The sequence below is a fragment of the Electrophorus electricus genome, chromosome 17, assembly GCF_041902795.1.
Source record: "Electrophorus electricus isolate QZ-2024a chromosome 17, ASM4190279v1, whole genome shotgun sequence".
Taxonomy (NCBI): domain Eukaryota; kingdom Metazoa; phylum Chordata; class Actinopteri; order Gymnotiformes; family Gymnotidae; genus Electrophorus; species Electrophorus electricus.
The window spans coordinates 7,546,893-7,572,500 of NC_137513.1; the positions used below are offsets into that span (position 1 = coordinate 7,546,893).

Sequence of the window (25,608 nt, forward strand, 5' to 3'; positions counted from 1 at the left end):
TTTTTTCCCCTCCTTTTCAAGGCAACAAAACATTTTGCGTCATTTCCATTTCCTGCAAAACTTTAGCCCTGAAAAAATATCTCGCATATCTGTCCAAATCCTGTAGTTTGAAAAGTGTTGTGACCAGGTACTGTGTTCGATGTCGAGCTGCAACCAAGACAGGGAGTGTGGGGAAACCTGGGGGAGGATGTGTAATTGGGAGGCCAAACAGACTTGTCAGATGGTGAAACATCTTGTAGTGCGTTATCCTGTCGCCGAAAGGTCATGTAGTGTGCAAACCACGACTTTAAGATTCCAGTTTGCAAGACAGCGAGTTGTGTAGTGTGAACAGTACAGCCATCTGACGACTCTGAAAATTGTGTGGTGTGTCCTTGGCATTAGTTGGTTGCAAGGTCACTATACACTATATTGCCAAACGTATTCGCTCGTCTGTCTTCACACACATATGAAAAATTGAGTGATATCCAAATCTTAATTCATCCATCTTAATATGATGTCATCCCAGAGGTGTTCTACCAGGTTGAGATCAGAGCTCTGTGCAGGCCAGTCAAGTTCTTCCACACCATACGCGCTCATTCTTTATTGACCTTGCTTTGTGCACTGGTGCACAGTCATGTTGGAACAAGAAGGACCCATCCCCAAACTGTTCCCACAAAGTTGGGAGCATGAAGTTGTCCAAAATCTCTTGGTATGCTGAAGCATTAACCTTTCACTGGAACTAAGGGACCGAACCCAACTCCTGAAAAACAACTCCACACTATAATTCCCCCTCCACCAAACTTTACACTTGGCACAAAGCAGTCAGATAAAAGTACAGTTCTTCTGGCAACCGCCAAACCCGGACTCCTCCATCAGATTGCCAGCCAGAGAAGCTTGATTTGTCACTCCACAGAACACATCTTCACTGTTCTACAGTCCAGTGGCGGCGTGCTTTACACCACTCCATCCAACGCTTTGTATTGCGCTTAGTGATGTAAGGCTTGGATGCAGCTGCTTGGCCATGGAAATCCATTCCATGAAGCTCTTTACACACTGTTCTTGAGCTGAGTTGAAGGCCACATGAAGATGGAGGTCTGTAGCGATTGACTCTGCAGAAAATTGGCGACTTTTGCACATCTGTCAGCATGCGCTGACCCCACTCTGTCATTTTATGTCTTCTACCACTTCATGGCTGAGTTTCTGTCATTCCCAATCGCTTGTACTTTGTTATAATACCACTGACAGTTGACTGTGGAATATTTAGTAGCAAGGAAATTTCCCAACTGGACCATGCTGGAATTCACTGAGCTCCTGAGAGAGACCGATTCTTTTCACAAATGTAGAAGCAGTCTGCATGCCTAGGTGCTTGCTTTTATACACCCGTGGCCATGGAAGTGATTGGAACACTTTAATTCATTGATTTGGATGGGTGAATGAATACTTTTGGCAATATAGTGTATTTCTGTTAGACTAATAAGAAAGTATTTAAGAGAAGACAATCCCATTTGGCGTTAAGGCAAACCTGTTTGGAGTTAAATTCCCCCCCCCCCCATTTGGAGTTGTTGGGAGTTGGGTATGTTTTTTAAATAGCCTACATACTACTCACATACAGATTGAGACCCAAATCAGTATGCCAAATAACCAAAATACATTTTTCCAGTACATCAAAGATACCCGGATGATGTACTACTCTGGCCAAATATTCCAGTTCGCGACCAGTACTGCACTTCACAAGTGGGCAGAGCTTTCATACATTTGTGTGAACCCTTAGTATGGTTTGCATTTGTTGCATACTGGTTATTATGTTGTATACTACTACAAGGACCAGTATGCAGTATACAGTATATACTGACTGCAATATGCAGTATACAGTAGGCTACAGTGTACAGTATACAGTAGGCTACTTTGAATATACCCTTGGACTGCAGGGGCCGACTTGGAGGGACTATTCTGACAGAAGAGTGATGTCAATGCATACCCTCTATAGATGTAACAGTGCTCCAACTGCCCCAACTAACCTTTCAAAATAAGCCTAGTGTTAGTATGATTACTTATTATTTATTTTTATTTGATAAAAAATGTCACAGAGGTGCTGGATCCACATAAATTAGTTACAGAACACAGATGTGTTCAGTATGAGGCTTTAAATATGAGAGCTACCAGATCTTGTTCCGGCAGCATCTGGCCCAAATTAAGGACTGGTGACGGATAACTTTTCATCTTTCTTTTAGATTCCATGACTGCCCTAATTGGGGATTATGTAACAGTGCTACAACTATAGGTATTTCTGAAGTACATAAAAATAATGACTTCTTCTGTCATGTCACAGCATGAGATTCCCAGTCTTCTTAGCAGAATAGAAGATTTGGGGAGTGTTTCCAAGTTACTCCTTGCTTTCTCCATTATTAATGAACGTGTATGGGATTGTTTGGTTCTAATAAGCCGTTTGGCTTTTACACATGTTTTATTAGCCCGTGTTAGTACTTTGAAAAGGGTACACCACTTTTCCCCACTTTTGTTTCATTACTAGAAATGTATCTGTTGTATAAAGTCTGCATATGTTGAACTGTATATTATATAGTGTATGTACACAGTAAAACATTCTGTAACCTCTGTATCCTAACAGTGAATATTTAGCAAATCGGTGGTGTTCCCCTGTGAGATTTGCCAAGTGACGCCGCTCAAAGTTTCTTAAGACATTCCCACGGATTACCTCTGAAACAAAGAATCCCCTGGGAAAACCTGTAGAATGGAAGGAGGAAGAATGTGCATACACGTGCACACACACACACACACAATTAAATGTTGCTGTGTCTGTGTGTTGGGAATGTCTAGCTCTGGAGAGAAACAGGGACACTCGCAGGATCTGTGAGTCACTCTGCTGAGTTGACTGGAAAAGAAATTCGAGTCTCACCCTTTCTGTGTTTTCATTTCTGTGTATGTACACTCCATATGTACTCTACTGAGCTCTGAGCAGTGTGGAACAGTAAAACATTCTGTAACCTCTGTATCCTAACAGTGGATATTTAGCAAATCGGTGGTGTTCCCCTGTGAGATTTGCCAAGTGACGCCGCTCAAAGTTTCTTAAGACATTCCCACGGATTACCTCTGAAACAAAGAATCCCCTGGGAAAACCTGTAGAATGGAAGGAGGAAGAATGTGCATACACGTGCACACACACACACACACACACACACACACAATTAAATGTTGCTGTGTCTGTGTGTTGGGAATGTCTAGCTCTGGAGAGAAACAGGGACACTCGCAGGATCTGTGAGTCACTCTGCTGAGTTGACTGGAAAAGAAATTCGAGTCTCACCCTTTCTGTGTTTTCATTTCTGTGTATGTTGTTGTTCCTGGGACCTGATGGGGCAACTCCTCCATCTTCGGAGTCCCCACTTGCCCGTTTTACCACTGGAACAACTTTGATGTGAACCCTCTACATTCTCTCTGTTTCACATTCCAGTTCCCCAGGATTTTTTGCAGTTTCTCATATTCCTTCCTTTGAATTGCCACACTGATTACCGTCGCTGTTTTCTGCACCTTATCTTCTACCAGACATCTTTTTGGGTTGCTAGTTATGTTGGAGCAAGGGGTTGAAGACAGAGGGATCTGGGAAATGGGAGTCCGCAAATATGCATTAAGACGTCACTTAAATGCTACTTGCCTGCTTGTACTGTATCCAGTGTTTGCATATCCAGCATTTACAGTATAAATGTATATTAAAGGTATCCAGCTAAAACAGGACCTTTGGTCAAAACCAGGTAACTCATGAAGAATTGTAATCGTTGGTTTGTACCTTTGTCCTGGTCTGTTGGTTTTCCCCTCACCTTCTCCCACCAGCAGTTTGTAGTATGTCCTTCAGACCTTCATGTTCTTACAAACACCTGCAGAGACACTAATTGTTACTGTCTTTTCTACCCTCTGGAGACAAGAAGATAAAGAGAGAGAGAGAGTGAGGAGAAAACAAAGAGTAGATGTTAGAGAAAAGGAAAGAGAGAGTTTTGGAAAAGCCCTGAAATTCCTCTCAGTTCCTTTAAAGATCATGTTTATGTGTATGCATGTCTGTCCATCCACATGTATGTGTGCGCGTGCCTTTATATAATCATATTTGTCATAGTGGTGTGGTATCGGATGTCAGTTTCTGTTTCAATGGGTTCTGCCAGGCCAGAATCTTCTGGTTGTAATGTGGGATCTTGGGTAATGAAGTCTATGTAAAACTGCTGCTGGTTAGTAATATGTTTGTCTTTGAATAGTGACTTTGAGAGAATCAGGTAATAAGAGTGACAGTTGATACTATCTGAGTGTTCCCCTCCTAGAAAACCCCTCAGCCGTATAACACACACACACACACACACACACCCAATACACCCACACAAATATACACTCATACATGTTCTTATGGGTTTGACCTTTAAAAATACATATTCAGTTAAAGTTTCATAATGAACACTTCGCCTCAGCTCCCAGCCCACAGTTATCTGGACATGTAACTGGAATTTGCCCTCCCGTTTGGGGAAGAACACATATGTTTTAAATAAACAGAACATTTTAATATAGCAAATGAAATGGCCAACTCTCATTACTGAAATTAGCAGGGCAGTGTTCAAAAGCACCCTCAAAAATTTACATTTAATTCTACTGAATTCAGGTCTTAAGAGGGACAGTACATGTTTTTGTTTTTTAAAAAAGCTCTAACTTTTTCGGTTGTGTTTTAAGTGGTTTATAATGAGAGACCGAGATTGGTGTTTATTGTCTCAATATGTGAGAAATGTGTATAAACATCCACATTTTTCCTGCAGCCAAGCTCCAGCATCCCTCTAGCAAGTATTCTGTGACTTTAAGGGTTTGTTTTACCCTTAAACAAAGGGAGAGAGAAAAAATGTGGACCATCTGAGCCAGGAAAGTCCTAAAGAAAAACAGAGACTTACATACTGTCATATCATTTTTATATTAGGTTTAGTGTATGTTTTGAATAAAGTGTCTGTAGTTCTTAAATAACATGCCTTACATTGATAAATGAACAGTTACCAATAGAAACCCATAATTAATTTAAAGTCCCCAAAACATATTATAAAGTAATAAAAATGCTTTTACAATACTAAGCTACAGTGATATATTGAAAATTCAGCTATTTTTTTATGAAATATGATAAAACACTGCTGAAAAATCAACCACACTGGCTGGTCAGACCTGGCTGAGAACAGCATGGCCCTAATATTCCAGTGAGCATGCTTGATTGACAGCCTGCTGTCACAGACTAGCAGTCTGGCATGCTAAATAAGCAGAGCTGTATGTAACAGCTCGAAGAGACTGAATTGCATCACAAACCTCTCAATGCAATGAATTCTGAAATTATGTCATGAGATATGCCACGTCCACAGGTAGTAGATTTTTGTGGTTTTTGTTCAGAGAAAAACAAAACTAGGCTTGTGCACAAATCACTAGCTCTGTGGACAGTGAAAAACCTCAGTGCAAAATAATTCAGTCTTGTATTGAGTACCTTCGTATTTTCCCACAGTTAATGTCAGTGTAGCTTGATCTAACACCTGTTTTACTATGTTTAGACTTAACTTCATTCATTAAAATCCTTCTACAAGATACAGTCTTGGTGTCACTTAAAAGCCCTGATTTAAGTGAGCCTCTGTGTTCTATCTATAAAGTCAAATTTAAGTCTGCATAAAGACTGTTACTCCAACAAAATCACTCCATTAACTTATATTGATGCACATGCACATGAGAGTTTATCAGCACAGCTGTTTATACAGAGTTTATACAGGTCACAGCTGAACCAGATCAAAGACATAAATTCTACAGGACATTTGGCTAGCTAGGCTGCTTAGATCCATAGGGTGAGAACAATGAAGGGCACAGTAAGCTTCACACAACATAAGGAAGACCCATTTTACATTGGAAGTGGAGACAATTCTGGCAAAAAAAAAAAAAAAAATTGATTTAGTGTCTTATGAATGATTGCGTTGCAACATTGCCATGATTGTGGATGCTACTGTGTAGATCATGGATGCTTGGAAAAATCATTCAGACAATAGCAGACAACAGAAATTCCTTGAAATGCCCCAAAACCAAGATATGCTAAAATCGCAGAAGACACATTCGTAAGATAAGACAGGGTCAGTCAGTCAGAGTTCCCTTCTGTGTGTTTCGTTCGGGCGTTTTGGTTGGTCGGCTCACTAGGTTGCTGCGTATACGCTTTTTAAAGGTTCGCCCTGGTTCGCCACCTGACTGTACAGGAGTCAGTGCTTTTAGGATCTAGGCAGCATGACAGGTGATTGCAAGCATGCTTGTACAAATCTAAGCAAAGAGAGCCATCACTTAGCAAAACAAGGAATCCATCCATTCTAAGTGAAAGAAGCAATCTGAAGGAAAGTGAGTTTATCGGGAACAACTACCACATAAGACGCATCGAACAGTTGAGTCGTTCTGATGGCCTCATTTTAGGGTAAAATCCAGCACAACTGATGCAATATGAGATGGTTTATTATGGTGCCCATAATGCTATAATTGTTTTTTATCATACTCTGCATATAGCCCAACATTTACCCTTGGTTACCAGACTTTGCTAGAATTAGGCCTAGGTTTAAGCTCCGAAATGATGGACGATCCACTGCATACAATACTGTCATATGACTTTGAAATGAATAGAAATTGATCACTTTTCACAATATTGAAACAAGAACATGTGCTCCTGTAACTTTTTTACATATCATATGCATACACCACTTCAGTTGACCCTCATCCACATGTTAAAACATGCAGGTGTTGTGACACTGAGCCAATAAAAGTAAAGCAGGCTTTTGTCAGCACAAATGGGCACAAATTTTGAATTCCATTAAATTAGTTCAAAACTGGCATCCGAGTAGCTTGGTCTGAAAAATGTACATTTAAAGTGAAGGCCATTATCTTTGCTTGTGAGATTGAAAGTTTCAGTTTGGATCACAGATGAAGCTTTACTGTCTTGTTGTTCTGAGGGGCATTAGGACCAACATCCTGAGCTACTGGGTAGAGTTCTTCTGAGAAAAAAAAATTACTCAAAAAATTCACCTTGTTTTTGTTTTCTAAAATAAGGTCTTTGCTTATTCTGCTTAATCTCCTCAGTTCCCTGGACAGGATTTCACTTTGTATCGGATATATCCACACAGCACAAATTTAAATAATGTGCTTCAGTTTTTGTGAGGAACTATCTCACCATTACATAAAAATGCTTTGGAACTGAACCATACCGGATACCTGAACCAAAGTAACTTGTTTGTTTGTGCTAGATTGTGTAAGCACAATAAAGTCAATTCAACTGGTCTATAAATATAATTACAAATATAACTCACACCCTGCTATATTAAACACTTCAGTTAATTGTCATTGTCAGTAGAGTACTAGTCAAAAAAGTCTTCAAACAGAGCCATAGCTTTCCCCATTAGTCACTACAAGCTCCACCCAGTCCCCCAACCCCCCCCCCCCCCCCCCTCTTGTTCTGACTATTAGAGTTGTTCAGCTTGTTCATGTTCCTATTCCACCTCTTGCTTGAGAAAGCATCGCATGATTGCTGGTAGGTTTGCTCACTTACACACACGACACACATGCTCTTTTATAATGAATAGAGACCAGGGCAGCTTTGGGAATTAGTGGGTTTAGGGTTAAGGGTTAGGGTTTGAGGATTAAAGCTAGGGTTAGGACTAGGGCTAAAACCGTAGAGTTAGTATCACCTGGCTCATTAAAGGACCAGGACCTCATCTTTGTAAAGAACCTTTGGTACTATTATGACAGGTACTTTGAATAAACTTAAAATGGGATCCTACTGGAATTACTACAGAAAACCTTTTTTTTCTGAAAGGGATTTAAAAATGAGAGCTCTCTTGGACCAATGGACCAATATATCTGTCTTCTCTCTCTCTCTCTCTGTGTGTGTGTGTGTGTGTGTGTGTCGTCCAGAACAAGTACATAGAGCGAAAGCACAACATGCTGTAGATTCCCTATGATGTCATACCTGACAGAAACTAAATGAAATCGCTTTCGTGTCAAGGCGTAGTTCCCTGTTTCGGCCTCTTATCTAAAGTCGCGCTCTGCTACAGACCAAGATGTTACGCAGCTACCTGTGAGTAAATTAAAACCTTAAACTCTGTCTTTGTATCAAATATGACAATTCAGTTTATAGATAAAGACATGTCCTTATTATTCTCACGAGAAAAGTAAAATAATTAACGATAAATATGCTTACAGAGCTATCTCCTTACAGAGATCATCTGACAAGCTAAAACTAAATCAGTTCGAATCGACAAGTCAATAATTCGTACAGTAATAAAAAAACAAACTTGTTTTTTTAAAAATTGCCAGCTACTTTCATATTATATGTTTGATGGTTTTCCGAGAAACTGTTGTGCTCTGATCTACTCACGTTACTGATCTTTACAACAACGGAGTGTTTATCGAGTCCTGTAAAGAGACCACGACAGAGGACAATCTCTCTTTCTCTTTGTCACGCACCCACACGGACACGAAGAGATTGTTTAAATTATAAATAACAATATCCTTTAATTTGTGGAGAATGGTTTCTAGCTTTTAATACTAACCTTGCGCTCTGCATCCGGAAGGAAAGCCGGAATAAATATCTAAATGTTCCGAAGAGAGGCGTCAACAGTCTACATTAGCAGCTGTATTTCATTCATTTCCCCCTAGGCTAATTCTTTAAACATTGAGGTGTACACATGTTCACTTAAACTATGACTTTTTTTTATTCCTGACACGGACTTGGTGACATAATGCAATTTCATGCATACTGGAAAGAGCTAAGAAAAAGGAAGCAGCTCCTCTCAGCCTTTCCAACAGGCTTTCCCCTCAAAGCCTTACGCACGTTTTAAACAGTTCACCCACAGTCCGATATTTGAAGCGACTAATAACGTCGAGGTCGCTACTTACTGCTGCCCAGCACATGACTGCTCGAAGATTGTTCACTCAGGAAGTGTAAAAAGGCAGACTAGTGTTGTTCCCCCCATTGTCGTATGTGCACTTTCACGTTGGGTTAGCTATGAAGACTGTTGTCTTTTTTTCAGGTTTCTTCTGGGGGTCATCTCAGCGGGGCTGTCATTGATCTCCGGTAAGACCGCTCACGAACTCATGGGGGGTATTTCATAAAGGAGGGGTTTGACCCTGCGAACCGGACGACTAAAGCCAAAAACACAAGCTCAGGAGTGTCCCTCACCGCTCGAATTTTGCTAACGTTAAGTACCCCCAGAAGACCTACATCTGCCCCGTGGGCGTGGCCATGTGTCCAGGACGAGGAGCATCTGCACGCGGAACGAGCGTTTCTCTCACGAGCTGCTTCGTTGCGGCGTTAACACGGTTGCAGAAGGCTTGTAACCTACAGAGCCTACAGTGGACGAGCTGAACCCCCTTAGGTGGGGCTAAATGTAGGCTATGTGTACTAGCTTGCTGCAAGGCCTGTGTGCACACAAAAGCACAAGAGTGTCGTCATATGTCTCCGAGAATGTGATAAGTGTCCAAAATGTTCGTGTGGGATATTGAAACTTTTGCAAATGCGGTTAACAGTTAAATCAATTTAGTCGAAACGCATAGTGTGAGATGCTCACCAAGCCTGTAGGCTGTTCAAACAGAAATGTCCTCATACGCATAAGCAAGCTAGATACCTACATATACCTACAAACCTATACTTTTGAATGATTTTAAAGGTGTTCTAGCTCATGTCTTACATAATAAATTAAAAAGACAATTGCAACCTCCAGACCACCAAATCTTATTCTAATCCAATCAACCTTGCCAATAAAATGTATGATGACGTTCCTGACGTCTAATGTGTGTGTGTGTGTGTCTGTGTGTGTGTGTGTGTGTGTGTGTGTGTGTGTGTGTAACAGCATGCTCAAGGGTTTGGAAAAGCATGTGTTGCAGCATGAGCATGGGTGTGCAACTTGGTGTGTGGAGCAGTGTCATCAGCTGTTTGTGTTATAGTGGTATAACAGCACATGTGAGTGTGTGCGTGTAACATTGTGGTATGGAAGGGCATACTGCAGTTTGGTGAGCCTTCCAATAACAGGCTCCTGTGAAGTACTTCCATTTGATAAAAAACTGAGAGATGTGTCCCTGTCGTTTGTGTCCAGGAGATGTCAATCCAGTTGTGAACCTGACGGGAGTTGTAGAAGGGAGCGTGCGCCTGCATTGCCTGTTCAGTAAAAATGAGACCATTGTACGGATATACTTCCAGAAGAAGGTTGAGAATGAAGAGCAAATCTTTATCATTGGGTATGACAGTAAAAAACCCCTGGAGGTGCCAGAGAAGTACAGGAACAGGTGCAGCATGGACAAACAGGCTGCCACCATGGAACTGTCGCAACTCACACTCGCTGATGAGGGCGTGTACTTCTGCATTGCTTTTAACAGTGCTTACTGGACTACTCAGACTACATTTCATCTCACGGTTACAGGTACAAAACCTTTATGCACACACACACATAAACAAACATGCTCATACACAGACTTTCTCATATACACAAAATGCCCTGTTTGTTATATTTTGTTATACTATTGCACATATTTCTGACAGGATGTCTTCAGAACCAGTGTATCCTTACCAGATCCTGAGTGTCATGAAGACAGCATAGCTTTGCATGCACCTGTTTTCAAATGTCAGGTTGATGGTTAGGGTTGTTTTGTTACAGTATCACTTGGGTCAGGGTATCTTAATGCAGCACTGTGTGTGTGTGTGTGTGTGTGTGTGTGTGTGTGTGTGAGTGTGTGTGAGGAAGTGAAACATTAACAGCTCTTTGGAATTTTCTCATTGCCTCAAATGCCCATATCCACTTACAGCAAACTACACCGTTCCTGAGATCAGCTCGTGGCGTTGCAGTGAGCCTGGCTTCTCTGGCAGCCTGCCAAGCTGCACGGTCACCTGCTCGTCATCAGGTGGATACCCTTGGAGCAACGTGGGATGGGCTGTGGATGGCGGAAACCCTGGTGACGTTCTGAGGGTAGCAGGCAACACGAGTGAGCAGGACCCGCACTCCCACCTGTGGAACGTGTCCCAGAATGCCACGCTGAACTGCACCCGGCCAGTTAACGTCACCTGTGTCGTAGGGGGCTCCATCTCCTCCCCCATCACCTTATGTGCGTACGATGCCCTCGCAGCTTCCACACAAAAAGCCTCAGCATACTTCTCACGGAGACGATGTTTGCCGGTCTGCCCCAAACCATATGACGTGATTGAGAAGAAAACGAACAACCGGCTTTGTGCAACGTGTCACGCACGTGGCAGCCAGTAGACCTTCGCAGATGAAAATGCGGATAAATCTTGTGATTGCTTGAACGCTACAGGCAAAACGAAAACAAAGTAAATATGGGAGCTTGCAAGCTCATGAAGGTGCTTTTCGCTTTGTGCAATCCTCGCGAACATCTTCTCCAGAAAAAGTACACTGAGGCCTTGACACACCTGGTGTAGTGCAGGCACACAGCTAACTTTTCATGGATATTGGTAGCACTGCATCCAGAATCCCCTACACTGGCCTACAGAATCGTTTGGCTTAACAGCACACATCAGATTTCTGCTTATTTCATCTTATGTCGTTCAACCTCACAAAGTTTGTGTATATGTGTCGCAGGGGAGGAAGGGACTTACAGAAACGGCTGTGTGTTTTCTACAGGTACCCACCTCCCATCCTCTGTGGACTGGAGTGTGATTATTGCATCTGTTTTGTTGCTTCTTCTCATCATCGTCATCGCTGCTATTTGTACAGCGAGGATGTGCCGGAGACCACAACACCAAGGTACGGCCTCACACACTGGCACTCTCAGACCCTTCTTAAATTCTCCCTCACGCACTCGCACACTTTCAAAGACTCTCACGTAATGTAAAACATTCACATACTCAGATGTGTTCTTGCATGCTTTCATGATCACTCATGTATTCCTAAATGCTCCAACACATTTTTATTTGTTTGGATAATGTGCACGCCTTCAGAATCATACAGATGTATTAACTGCCCCCTTTCTGTGACTCCTTTTCCCTCTGCTGCTCTCTTCTTCTCACTCCATTTTTCAGTAGAGCAGGGTGTTGAAATCTGGCCATTAAAGTGAGTATATCCGTTCTTCTCGCAAGCTCTCTGCTGTGATCTGGCGCTCGGAGAACGGCCATGTTGACCAAGCCACGTCTTTTTCTCCAACTAGCCCTCCCGCTTTGCGGGGTCAGGCTGGCTGAGGCCGGCCAATTTCAACCCAGGACATTCCAAAGTTTCAGAAGAACCGTGAGGTACCAAGGACTCTCACAGTTCTGCAGGTCCACGTGTGTGTGTTATATGGATTACTGAGCGGATGGACTATTTTGAGTGACTGGCTGAACAACCCGACAGACATGAACGTGATTACAATGGACTTTTGAAAACAGTGCCAGAGCTGCATCGTTCGCTGGTTTGAAATCTGAGCAGGTTTTTTTAACACTGAAAGATCACTGTAGAATACTACAGTTTGAGTTGGGTGACCCTGGAATGATACAAACATTTAAGTGGGCACCCATGTAGTTTCAGACATACTCAGTACCTGTGCTGCTTCCAGATTCTTTCAGATTATTTTAGCAACCCCATACACTCCCATAGCTGCACTGACACGAAGAGAAGCACTTTCATGATAACATGTTATCATTACTTTTTTTCAGGGGAAATAGCTGAAAGTATAGACTATGTTTAAAAGACTGAAAGTGTATTTTTTATTTGTTTTTGTGTAAAACTTGAAGCTGACGTTCTTTCGAAACAACTGGTTTAAATGTTGTTTGCTTTCTTTACACCACTGTTATATAGTGGTCATAATTGAGGCTACAGTTAATGCCATTACAAGCTAAGTCACTGAGAGAAGAACAGTGTAGATGCCTTAAGTTCTGGTTCAGAGTGAGAACAGTCAGGAAACGTTCTTGAGAACAATTTAACAAACGTAAAATTTCACATTCCTAATGCAGTCCAGATAAATTCATGCGAGTATTCTAGAATTCCCTCAAAACGAGAATTAAGCTTTGAAGACACCAACCTAATACCTCCTATAAATGCACTGTGAAAACAAAATTTTAACTTTTTTTTCCCCAAACTACAATAGGTGAGCCATATAATACACTTTCTGGCGTTGGTTTTTATATGTTTTTTAAACGGGTAACTTTGACTTGAATTTTGTAATACTTATTCAGAAATAAAGCTGGTATTACACTTAAATTGACCTTCAAAAATGTAGGATGTCTAGTTTTCGCCTCTGCTAGGCCACATCCCTCTTTAGTGCCCAGGAATAGTCTGCCAAAATAGAGCAGATCCTCTTTCCTTGGTAGCACCTTTCCCCCTCATAGATGATACATAATAACATTTGAGAATAATAGAACAACAACAAAACAAAAAAACTATGGGAGATAGAGAAATTCTGAATACATATTTGAATTCAGCTTGCAAAAAATCCAAAATAAACAAGTATTTTACTACAGGAAACAAAACCACAGTAATACCAACCTAAATTTTAGACTGGTTTGCCATATTCTGTGTGGTTGTCGAGAAGTCTCTAGAATGTTCTCCTCCATTCAGATTGGTTCATTAGGCTTGTAAGGTTTTGGGTTTTCTGGAATATTATGAAGCCTGTAGCTAGAATTAGGATGGTATTGGTGGTGAGACAGTACAATTAAGTTGTCGGTGGGGTTTTCTTGGTGTAAATAAGCAAATAAGTTGTATGCAGATAAGCTCTTTATAAGATTCTCAGAAGTTCATAAAAGTAACGACACATATGGTATCAGGCAAAATATTTGAGAACAACAGCCTGAGCTTTTCCATATAACAGACATTTTTTCATTGATACGCCAGCAGATTTGATAGGTTGTGGCACTGTGAGTCACCTGTCAGCGCTTCGGTGGTATACATGTTTTCTCTTCATTCATTTCCTTAAGGGAATATTTCTTTTCTTTTCCATTTTCCGTGTTTTATAAATAACGGTGGTATAATGATGTTAAGTTATATTGACCATTTTATATGAGATGAGAATGTGGATAAGGATATTTAATAATAAAAAGACCATAAAAATGTTTAAAAAACAGCTAAAATCTTGAACCTTGTGTTTTTTACTTCTCATTTTGCTGGTCTGTATCGCCGACTAATCAAGACTGTTGTACTACGCCACGCTGCTACAGGAATGTACCAGTAGTTCTGTTCGAGTTCTGTTAATGTCATCCATTTTTCACTCATGTCAACCCCTATGACACCCCTATAATGCACGGATATAGTCATTATGCTAACTAATCACACTCCCTGTTGGGGCCTTCAGAGTAGGTCGGTGATTTCTCACAGATGATTCAGTCCTATTTTTTAACCACTTGTTCCAAAAGCCAACCTGCCTAAATGTTGATTCAGTATCAGAATGCTTCATCATGAAACCACCAAAGAGCTGTTGGTTTACTCTTGGAATGCAGTTGGTTTTGTTTGCGTGTGGCTCTACTGTCTGTAAATGCTTGTTTATATGCCTGGATGTGCATGGCACCTTGGGTACAAATTAAATGTATCCAGTTCAATTATTTTAATTTCAATTCAGCTACATTTTGTATTGTATTGTATATTTATATTTATTGTATATTTATCTTTCTTCATGCAGTTTCTCAGACTTGTGCTTTGTAATTTTATGTTTGCCAAATTCCCCTAAGAATGAGACTGCACCATATGTGGAATTTTCCCTAAATATATGTTTGTCCCTCTGAACACATTTCTCATAAAGAATATTCTAGAATATTCATTAGGGAATCCCGGTCAAGAATTGTAACTGAATATGTGTCTTTAAACTGTAAATAATCCTGCTTTGTAGTTCTGTATGAATATATTCATCTTCTTCTACCCCAGTGTTAATAGAGTGCTTCAGACTACATGCTCACACATCCAGCAACATATTTCTTACTATCTGTGTTATCTGTTGCCGGTTTAATCATGTTCTCAAACGGATTATTAATTTTCTAAATTATTATTGCCTCTTGTGTTATCACTGAAGCACTGAGCTGGCTCATACTGCCATGCCATCTAAACTCCAGATCCTCTCATTAAAGTTCACGTCTAAAGAGAAACCATTCCCTGCACCCCCCATACACACGCGCGCATACACACACCAAGCTGAAAACCAACGTTTCATTTCTCTTCATTTGGTACAAAAGCATACTTAAATAACAAGCTTGTTTTTTAGATTTTGTTGACATTTTTACAAAGATAAATTAGCATTTTATAATACATTAATGACAACAAAAATAAAAACTACAAACCCTAGTTTCTGTACATATTAACGAAGGAGCACTTCATGACGTTCAGGGTAATGTGTGTACCACCAGCACACATGTCTGAGGCACTTTAGAAATATGTAAAAATAGAATTTCTTCAGAGCTTTATACATTCATTACCTCCTGTCATTGATTGTCTTGCAGGAACTCATCAACCAAAATAAGTCTGACTCGTTCATCTTAACTGTGAGTGAAATGTGGATGTTTGTGTGCAGACAACATATTCTCTGTGTGTGCATGGTGTGCGTGGGCCTGTGTGGGGGTTAAGTGTGTGTGTGAGTGTGTGTGTCTAACAGCATATTTGTTAAAAAACAATGTAGCTCTGTCTCAAAGGGCTACAGCGAATATTTAAGATTCATGTGAATGGAAAACTGGATTCTGGATTCTTGCTCACCACCTTTTGGATTCTCAGACATCAGGTCCAACCCCGGATGCGTTAACACACAGCATCCCAGAACAGGAGGGCTTTCAGGGGTCAGACCACTCCCTGCTTTTACTGCTCTTGGCCAAAGCAAAATGTGGATTTGGAAACAGCCCTCCTCAACTAAGTGGCTTTGCGGATACCTCCCTAACTCTAGAGGATTTCTAGAATACCAGAATGTTCCATACTCTAGACAGCCCTGCAGGGTTCTCCAAATCTGTACTGAGGAGGGTACTAATCTAGGTGGTGCTGTAGAATCTTAACCCACTAAGATTCTAGCTGTCAGTCCAGAGGTCCAATGAAGGACATACAGAAAAAAAGACTAGACAGCTGTGTTTCAATGCGAGGTAAACTGTGCGGTTCACTGAGGAGTGGAAACAAAATTTCCCAGGTGTCTTTGCTGCAGTACAGCTGCCACAGTGTAGAAGCGGTCCGTCTCGGCAGGCCAGATGTGGCGCTTCGTTAAACGTGCTGAACCTCCACAGGGCAGAACTTCGCCTGCTCCTTCACGCCGCAACACTGCTGCAGAATCAGCGCTTGCGACTTCCTGCGGTGCAGCTACTGCAGAACTAACATCAGAACTTCCTGCCGTAACACTAATGCAGAATTGACCGCATTTGCCTCCCGCTGTAACGCCGCTGCAGCATCGGCCTTGCCGGAAAACCGTCGCTACGGCCCATCGCCTGGGACTGTGCTGTGTCACCATCCAGTGTAAAATCATCTGGTGAAGCTTCTCCACATAAAATGATTGAGGAGCTGTTAGTGCTACATGAGTCTGTGTCCTGAGAGAGGGAGTGGTGGGGTTGTAGGAACAGAAAATGTCCACAAGGTGGCGCGCTAGTTCTTTTTCCTTTCGTTCCCTCTTTCCGTTCTCGTGCACTTGTGTGTTACATTCTCCTCCTTCCTCCCAGCTGCTGTTTGACTTTGTGTCCTGGACCCCCTTTCTTCGTTCTTCCATTTTATTTCTGAATTCCCCGCCTCTTTTTCCCCGCTCACACCACGGTCTCGCTGCCCTTGCTCGCTTTGCCCCAGCCGTCGGTGGCCTGGTTGCCCCGCACGCCCCTGCGGGAGTGGAGGAGGCGGAGCGAGCAGCGTTGCCAAGTGTGCAACGTCTTGGCCGACCACACCCACATGCCGCTGGTGATGCCCACCAGCAGCGACATGAAGATCCGCAACAGCTCGGCCGCCACGTAGGAGTCGCGGGGCGTCTGGTGGAAGTCCGCCCATTTGGAAATCTGGTAAAAGTAGCAGGCGATGACGCAAGAAGCGGGCACCGTGTAGAGCACGGAAAAGACGCCGATCTTCACCATGAGCCTCTCCAGCTTGTCTGTCTTGGTGCCATCCTTCTGCAGGTTGGAGCGGATCTTGAAGAGCGCCACGAGCCCGGCGGCAATGAACAGCGTCCCGATCACCAGGTACGTGAACAGCGGCGCCACCACGAAGCCCGTCAGCGCGTCCAGGTTCTGGTTGCCCACGTAGCAGAGGCCTGCGAGGTCATCGGCATCCACCAGCCGCATGATGAGGACCACGATGGTCTTGATGGCGGGGATGGCCCAGGCGGCGATGTGGAAGTAGGAGCTGTGCATCTCGATGGCCTCGTGGCCCCATTTCAGCCCGGCGGCCAAGAACCAGGTGAGCGTGAGGATCACCCACCAGATGGAGCTGGCCATACCAAAGAAGTAGGCCAGCAGGAAGACGATGGCGCAGCCTGTGTTCTTCAGACCCTCCTGGGCCAGGATGGGCACGGCGGCCTCGTCCATGTCGCAGGAGATGCGCTCGCGGCCCGCCGTCAGTCGCACCAGGTACGCCACGCTATAGACGTTGTAGCACATGCTGAGGAACATGATGGGCCGCTCGGGGTAGGCGAAGCGGCCCGAGTCCAGCAGGAAGGTCAGCACGGTGAAGGAGGTGGAGACGAAGCAGAGCACCGCCCATACCGCCATCCATACGTCGGCGAAGACCTTGGCGCGCCGCTGGTGCAGGCCGGCGTCGTAGCCGCACTGCAGGGCGCAGCCCTCGCTGCGCTTCACCCAGACGTAGCGGTCAGTGGCGCCCCCCGCTAGGGCCGCGCACTCCTCCTCTTGTGGGTAGAGCGGACGCAAGTGCAGCGGCCCGTCGTCTTCGGGCGGGCCCTCCATGCACATGTGATTCTGGTCGTTGGTGGGCGGGAACAGGCTGCAGTTGAGCAGGTCGGGCCACGTGAAGCCGAATTCTTGAAGCACGGGCAGGCAGCGGTTCCTCACCGACATGCACATGCTGCCGCACGGGCCGATCGTCACCGGCACCTTTTCCGTGCACATGGGGGCATACACGGAGCACAGGAAAAACTGAGGGGGCAGAGGGAGAGAGAGAGAGAGGCAGAACAAATGTATTAAAAGAAAGAGAAAGCACTAGTCACTATTTACAGCATGGAAAAAAAAATGCTCCAGAGCTGTTTATTTGGAACAGAGGTCACATTTCACTGATATACTAGTAAATGACCCATGAAACAGAGCTAAGCGATGTAAACAATATGTGCGTGTAAGCACAGATCTTTAGGTCTGTGGGACAACACCTCCCCAACATGCACATGACCAGCGTTAACATGCACACGGCCAAGTCTCTGCACTGTCTGCTGGTGTTAAGCACACTGCTACACCACTGAATCTGATCCACTCTGACTTCATCTCAGCCCAATCATGTCACTGGAGATTTTAAATGTCCAAGCTATTGCTGCTAATATGGGACTCCGGGCTGTTTGTCACGTCCATGTGTCATATTCTGTGGTTATATAAGCAGGGAAGCTGCTCCTGCCCATGTGACTGCTACTCTTGACGTGCTCACTGCACACAGGCCCTCTTCTTTCTAATGGCCCCCAGGGTCCCCTGCAACCCAAGGGCGATTTAGTACAGCAAGGGAGGTCCTTGCATAACAATGGCAAAGCCAGCGATACTACAACCGCTGTGACGAAGCATCAGTGTGACCTCGGTGGAAACCTCCCAAAAGTTAGTCATTGCATCTAAAAATAAACTGAATAAAACCTCTGACATGTGTTTGTGCTATGTGTGCCATAATAATTATTGTTTGCGTTGGATCCATTTTTGAGATATAATACTGTATTACTGTGCTATAATTCCATATAAGTCTATGACTGAGAGTGAAAGTGCATTAAATTCCAATCAACTAAAAAAAATAAATCACAGTAAATCAGTGCAGTGGTACATTAGTACAGAAGTATATCAGGGTGGTGATATGTACAGGAGTATATATTATTACAGTATTATATCAGTGCTATAGTATATCAGCACAGTAATATAGATAGTATATAGATAGTACAGGCATGAAATAATATATCAGTGCAGTATTATACCAGTGCGGTAGTATATCTGTGCAGTGTAACACCAGTTTAGTATTATACCAAAGCAGTATATCTGTGCAGAAGAGTGTGTCAGCGCTAAACCAGCAGTTCACTAGTGTAATATCTTTCTGATTTAAATCAGTATCTCAAATGAACCTATACACGTGGCTGGCACTTTTAATATCCCATCTCTGCGCACTGTATTGACCAAAGGCGTTTAAAAGCCTCAGTTGACAAAGACCGCTCATGGCGAATAACATAGCTCATTAAAGAGGTTAAGAATGCATAACAAATATCGGAAGTTTTAACCTTCGCGGATGTACATGTGGAAAAGTAAGTCAGTGTGCCTACTCAGAGGCTGCTTAGGTGTTTAGGTGTAACGTACCACCTCCAGCTGAAAAAAGCACATCCCAACTGCAGTTCAACCAAACTATGCAGGAAAATCCAGAATAGAAACAAGCTGCAGTTCACACTTCACTTTGCAATTTACACACTGTCCGGCAGTGCTGTGACACGAAACATGACCTATATTCCGATATTTAATGTGAATGCAGTCTTGGAGCGTCTTTTGAAGCCAAACATGGGTACTGAAAGCAGCTTTAAGTTATTTGTGCGAGTTTAACTATTAGGATGCATTTGAAAATTGAGTATGTTCACGTGTGTGTCGGCTGTTACGTGTCGCTCTTTGCTGAGAGAGGTCGTCTATGCAAGCAGAAGAACTGTCTATGTTTGTGTGTGTGTGTGTGTGTGTGTGTGTGTGTGTGTGTGTGTGTTTGCGTGCGCACGCCCGCGATGGTAGTTTAATGGGACTGTACTGAGGAGAGGAAATGTCGGATTTTCGCTGCGGTCATTCGGGAACACATTCCAACCGCTAAAGGAAATTATAATATAAACTCTTACATACTTCAAACCTACACCGAAACTATAGTCAACTGGATACTGGACTGGGATCAGGAAGATTATCCGACTGACTTAGTAACCTGAGCAGCTAAAATACCAAAGTACAGTATATAGTTACATGCAGCCTCCTCTACTGCTGCTGATCCAAGGAAATCGCTCCTTAAGGAACTTTTTCTCCGCGGGAAATTAATAAAACAATAAGTATGTGTTCTCCGTCTCTCTCGCTCACACACACACACACAACCTGCTGACCGCTTCGTATGTTTTGTAACTTTTACAGCCCTCATGCCTACATTCCAGGCAACCGTGGGAACCCGCGCAGGCTGCGGTGTACAGTATCATCCGCGAGACGCGCTCGGAGCTCACCTTTAGCTGGCTCGAGCAGCCGTACTGTATCAGCGGAGTGAACGTGGTGAGCTGCAGCTCTGCGTCCGACTGAAGAACGTTCCCTACGAGATTCGGCATCTTTGTGACATTATATCCCAGATCCTGACACATTGAGATCCGGATCGGGTCGCACGTCATTTCATCATCATCCCCAAAAGCGTGAGCAATCCCCAGGTACAGACTCCACACTATTGAGTGAGTCAGTAGCGCGAGACCAAACCGATAACTTAAACCCATTCTGCAGGAAAAAAAAATCCAGGAGAAAAACAACTAAGGGCGAAATTCCAAACGGTACTGTGGATATCTAAACGGGAATGCGGAGTTCAAAAGCAATAATAATGTCAATAATAAAACTTTCCTTGATTTTTTTTGCCAAAATGGAGGGAAACTTCCCTTGAGAACGTATCGCTCTTAAACCCAGTTACAGCCTGAAATAGTGTCCGCGATCCGCGGGCCAGCAATCCTTCCTCACATGAGTGGCATATATCACAGTCCCCCTTCACGTGCTGCGATAAATGCGGGGTCTCGCGCTTGCTGGAACTCCGGCTCGTGGATCTTGGTCCGGTAACGCCTGGATCTCACCGTGTCCCAGACGCCTGGGCAGTCGCGCGGTTTCTGTCCAGCCCTGGTCTGCCCGGTTTGGTGTAGACGAAGCAGGGACTAAATTAGCCAATGACAGACGAGCCGATGGCGAGTAAGGGCGGTGTCTTCGCAACCCATAATAGATCTGAACTTCTCACAATGGGGGGGCCTGAAAACTATCCCTATTAGCGAGATGCTTGATGTACTTCAGATGTAGAAATCCAAGTGGCAGTGAAACTGTATTGGTATTCTATGTATGCTATGTAAATCACATTTTGAAATTATGCAATTATCTATGTAACTGTAAACACTAGTTAACTGGTAGGCCGAGTTGTCACGTTATTATAATGGGTGTGCAAGTAGAGAAAATTGCCTTAACTTAGGCAACGAAAACCTTTTTTTTTTTTTTATTCTTTTGACAATTAATTATCATTAGAGGCGCCCGATAGCGCGAGAGGGCGGAGGCTTTGCTGGAATGCAAACGCTTTGTTTTTGTTTACGTGTGTTCCAGGAACTCCCGGGCAGATCCGACTGTAGATAACCGCCAGGTCTTTGCGTTCTTCTTAAAGACACCGTGGTCGCGCCACGACAGAGCAGCGACAGCGAGATTGCGTCTTGGAAGGTAGAATCAGAGGTCAATATCTGCATGCATTGACCTAAACATTTAAAACGGACCGGCCTAACTAAAGCGCGGCGAGGCGGAACGGAGATTACTAGCTAAAAACCGAGCTCCGAGTCGGAGTCTACCGCCTCATCCTCCGCCCCGTGACCCACAGAGCCAGAGGTCAGCCGTAATTAGCGGGTTCAAACGCACGCAGCTAGAGGCAGGCCCCGTGGAGGCAGATAGAGTTGTGGTGCTCTGCTGCTAAACGCTTACAGGCACAGGTGGTATTGGCTTTTTGCTGGTAAACTGCATAAGAAATATAATTTCTGAGGTCTTTCATTTCAGTCAGGTTCTCTCTCTCTCTCTCTCTCTCTCTCTCTCTCTCTCTCTCTCTCTCTCTCTCTCTCTCTCTCTCTCACACACACACACACACACACACACACAAATACATAGACTGTCCTGTAAGGCCGTTGTATTAAGAAGCAACACATGGACTTCAAGAATTTGCTATTTACTGAAAGCCGTTTAAGTGTGCAGTATCCTTCTGCAGCTGCTGATGTAAATGTAGTGAAAATAAAAGATGTTTGAATCAGCAGGATGAAACAGACTGTGTATGTGTGGGTCTAAGTAGTGTAAATAAGCTCTCTTTAATCAGTAGCATGTCCACAGTGTAACCTCGGCACCCGTGCCTGGTGGTGTTGCCATGACATGCTCCAGAGTTTATTTACATCACAAGGAGTGTTATGCAGCAGATACAAATACACACACAAACTTTCACTGTGCATATTATATATGTGTAAGTGTGCATGTGTGTATAGAGTACGAGTATCCTGTTACTGTATATACCACACACACACACACACACACACACACACACAATACAAGGTAAAAAAAAAAAAACTACCTGTGCAGTTTACTCACTGTGCTTATGTAGATTCTGTACATAGCGATTAAACATATTGACTAGTTCTCTTAGAATATGTACTTGTTATCTTACTATGCATGTTACAGATTCTGTAAAAAAAAATACTTAGACTTTATCTATGCACACTCCACTAATTTTCAATTCAACTTAATCATATTCACACAGTACAAAAAAGCTTTTCTCACAGTTATGTTACCTGTCCTACATAATGCCAATAGCATGCAGGTATTATAAAATACATGGCTCATTTTAAATATTAGAATGTCTTACTATAATAATTTTTCTGCTGTACATTATTTATTATATAAATATTTATATAAAATTTATATTATCTATAATTTTTATGATTTATTATTAGGCTGTTAACTGAGCAACAGAGTGTGTGCAGAGTACAAGAGCCTTTGTGTCACATAGTGGTCAGATGAAACTCATACCCTCTGAAACATAAATCTGAGCTTGTTGGAGACTTAACCCCTGATGCCTGACAGACATCTGTAGTCTGTCTCCCTCCCTGTGTCTGTGTGGGAGTGTTTGCTGAGGTGCTCTCTGTCCCAGTTACACACACAGCTTCTCATAAGCACCTCTCTCCCTCCTCAGTTTTTTTCCACTCTAGAACTGCAATTTGAAAGATGGTGAAACTCAGTTTTAAGATAAAATGATAAATAATGGTATGCATGTTCACACATGTATGTGCACAGGTGTGCACATGAGTGTGTATATGTGTATGTGTGAATTCATGCCACTAATATTCTGAGCCTGGATTTAAGAGGCTTCAGAATACAGTTGAAATACATAAGAGTGCAAATTCCTCCCTAGTTGTCTGTCAAACATGCATACACACACACACACATGCACACACACATGCACACACACACACACACATACACACACACACAAACACTCACAACCATCCCAAAATTCACACACTAATACAGTTAGTTTGTGCATGCATGCATGAAATATTTGTGTGTGCATGTGAGTGTGTTTTTCCCACTGTGTTTAGTTGTCTTCTCACTGATTAGAAGCACACACTCTCTACAGGCTGAAGCTGTGACACGCTCAGCTCAGCTAGAACAGCTCTGTGGGTGCTCATCTGAAACACCAAGAGCCACATATTCCATCCCGCTCACGCTGGGCCGACTGACCCGGGATCAGGCTTTGTCCTTTAAATCCTGATGAGAACAGTTTTGTAAACAGGAAGGATTTGATTCCAGGTCAGCTTTTATGTGAACAGGAAGGAAATTATTTTAGATCATTTTGCTGAGACCTTTGAGAGTCATTCTGCCTGTGGGTGGTCTGATTGGATAAATGGGTCAACTTTTTAAAAAACCATTTAAAAGCTGAAATATTTTGCAGTGAATTCTAAGAAAAGGAGTTCACTAATGTTTCGTAGTATTTTACGATTTGGTGTTTTAAAGTTGCATTTCCTGTCAAATTCAAACCAACTGGAAACAGACACTTTCAGGTATGAATAAACAAATAGGTTTTATTTATACAATGATCATTCAGAGCAGTACTCATAGAACATGTGAAGGTCAGTAGCTGGAGAGAGAGTGCAAACAAAACACAGGAAGAAGACAAGGAGAAAAGAGAGAACAATCCAGCATTTACTAATCCAGATAAATCCAGGTAATAAACCAAAATACAGAACAGTAGGCTAACCAGGAAGGGAGCCATGACAGTGCTTCACAACAAACAGCTCAAACAAACAGGTTTAAGTATACTAAGTATACTGATTTAAAAATTGAATACTTACACATAAATCTAACCTTAACAACATGAGTAACTAAAATGAGATATTTTGGCTCTTTTAGTTAAATAAACAAAACAAGACAATAAACACACACATAAACAGTTATGCTCTCTCTCTCTCTCTCTCTGTCTCTCTCACACATACAAACATAAACCAGAAGTATCACACACACACGCACACACACACACACACACACACACACACACACACACACACACACACACACACACACACACACACACACACACACACGTCACCTAAGCCTACCTGCTAGGTAATAGAGAGGGGACATCTAGGAAGACTGTAGGATATGCTGGCATCTACCACAAACTGCAGTCTAATAAGCAGCCATGCAAGTGTGTGCGTGTGTGTGTGTGTGTTTTGGATGTTCTGTCTGGTGGACATTTCCTACTGTACAATGGAGCCAGGAAGTCCCTCTATAGCAAGAGGAAAAGGAAGAGGAAGGGAGTGACGTGTGTCTGTGGATGTGTGTGTCTGTGGATGTGTGTGTCTGTGAAAGAGAAAGAAAGCATGTGCTTGTGTGTATGTGTGATTGTGTGAGCAGGCGCGTGCGTGTATGTAGCCTTCCCAGTCTTCTGTTCTCAGAAGTGTGGTAGTGTACAATGTGAACAATTTTTCAGCACACAAATCATCTTCCTTCAGAGAGAATATGAGCAGCATGTTTATCCTTGTAGCTCTTAGAAGGTTCTGGTCTTGCATGTTGTTTCGGGCTCAGGAAATGCAGCAGTAGAATATTTTATTATCAAGAAAAGCTCGAATTGGCCAACATATGGAACAAAACAAAACAAGAGTCCATGAAATCCATAGGTATACAATGCCGTTTTCACACACACACACACACACACACACACACACACACACACACACACACACACACACACACACACACTGGCTGACTTGCATTCTTTTAGTTTGTTGTTGGGGCCTTATGTGTGATTTATTTGTGCTGGCAGGATTTCCAAGTCTTACAAGGCCATACATTAAGACTGTGTGCATGTGTTTGTGTTTGTGTCTCTGTGTTGTTTGTGTTGCTAATATAAATGACATATTCAAGTTGTCAAATTTTTCTTAGATCCTCCTGCACATTCTACACACACACACACACGCGCATACACACCATACCTACACACACACACACACACACACACACACACACACACACACACACACACACACATATACACACATATACACCATACCCATACACCAACAACAACATTTCTAATAATGAAGTGGAATATAGCAATATAAGCTAAATTCACCACCAGTGCCTAACCTCACTTGATAATAGCGTTACTGTTACACACACAGTGTCTATCTATCTATCTATCTATCTATCTATCTATCTATCTATCTATCTATCTATCTATCTATCTATCTATCTATCTATCTATCTATCTATCTATC

At 42.8% G+C, this 25,608-nt stretch overlaps 2 protein-coding genes and 2 long non-coding RNA genes across 7 annotated transcripts in view; 2 read left to right on the plus strand and 2 right to left on the minus strand.

The window, feature by feature from the left end:
• Window positions 1–1,564: 1,564 nt before the first annotated feature.
• LOC145651820 (uncharacterized) lies at window positions 1,565–9,036 on the minus strand. 2 transcript variants are annotated; one of them, XR_014117873.1, is made up of 4 exons: window positions 8,565–9,036; window positions 3,779–3,866; window positions 3,299–3,591; window positions 1,565–3,114 (listed from the first exon to the last, which is right to left on the minus strand). It is a non-coding gene; the product is annotated as an uncharacterized LOC145651820 (long non-coding RNA). The 2 variants fall into 2 exon arrangements; XR_014117872.1 differs by having other exon boundaries at window positions 1,565–3,591.
• Window positions 7,489–14,052, plus strand: LOC113588552 (T-lymphocyte activation antigen CD80). 2 transcript variants are annotated; one of them, XM_027027792.3, is made up of 8 exons: window positions 7,489–7,543; window positions 7,927–8,089; window positions 9,045–9,088; window positions 10,107–10,430; window positions 10,813–11,109; window positions 11,643–11,765; window positions 12,041–12,071; window positions 12,166–14,052. In XM_027027792.3, the coding sequence occupies exons 2-8, from the start codon at window positions 8,073–8,075 to the stop codon at window positions 12,194–12,196; spliced, it is 867 nt and encodes a 288-aa protein (XP_026883593.2). In that variant the 5' UTR covers window positions 7,489–7,543; window positions 7,927–8,072; the 3' UTR covers window positions 12,197–14,052. The 2 variants fall into 2 exon arrangements, with proteins under 2 accessions (XP_026883593.2, XP_026883594.2); XM_027027793.3 differs by having other exon boundaries at window positions 12,044–12,071.
• Window positions 14,053–15,107: 1,055 nt separating this feature from the next.
• On the minus strand, window positions 15,108–21,127 carry fzd4 (frizzled class receptor 4). Its single transcript, XM_027027789.3, has 2 exons — window positions 20,296–21,127; window positions 15,108–18,019 (listed from the first exon to the last, which is right to left on the minus strand). The coding sequence occupies exons 1-2, from the start codon at window positions 20,551–20,553 to the stop codon at window positions 16,685–16,687; spliced, it is 1,593 nt and encodes a 530-aa protein (XP_026883590.2). The 5' UTR covers window positions 20,554–21,127; the 3' UTR covers window positions 15,108–16,684.
• The window catches only part of LOC145651819 (uncharacterized), an 18,457-nt gene continuing 10,854 nt past the window's right edge, over window positions 18,006–25,608 (plus strand). The window contains exons 1-3 of one of the 2 annotated variants that reach the window (XR_014117871.1): window positions 18,006–20,130; window positions 20,210–20,490; window positions 21,410–21,520. This is a non-coding gene — a long non-coding RNA (uncharacterized LOC145651819). Of the gene's footprint in view, window positions 20,131–20,209; window positions 20,491–21,409; window positions 22,091–25,608 lie in introns of those variants that run through there. The other variant, XR_014117870.1, reaches the window with a different exon arrangement.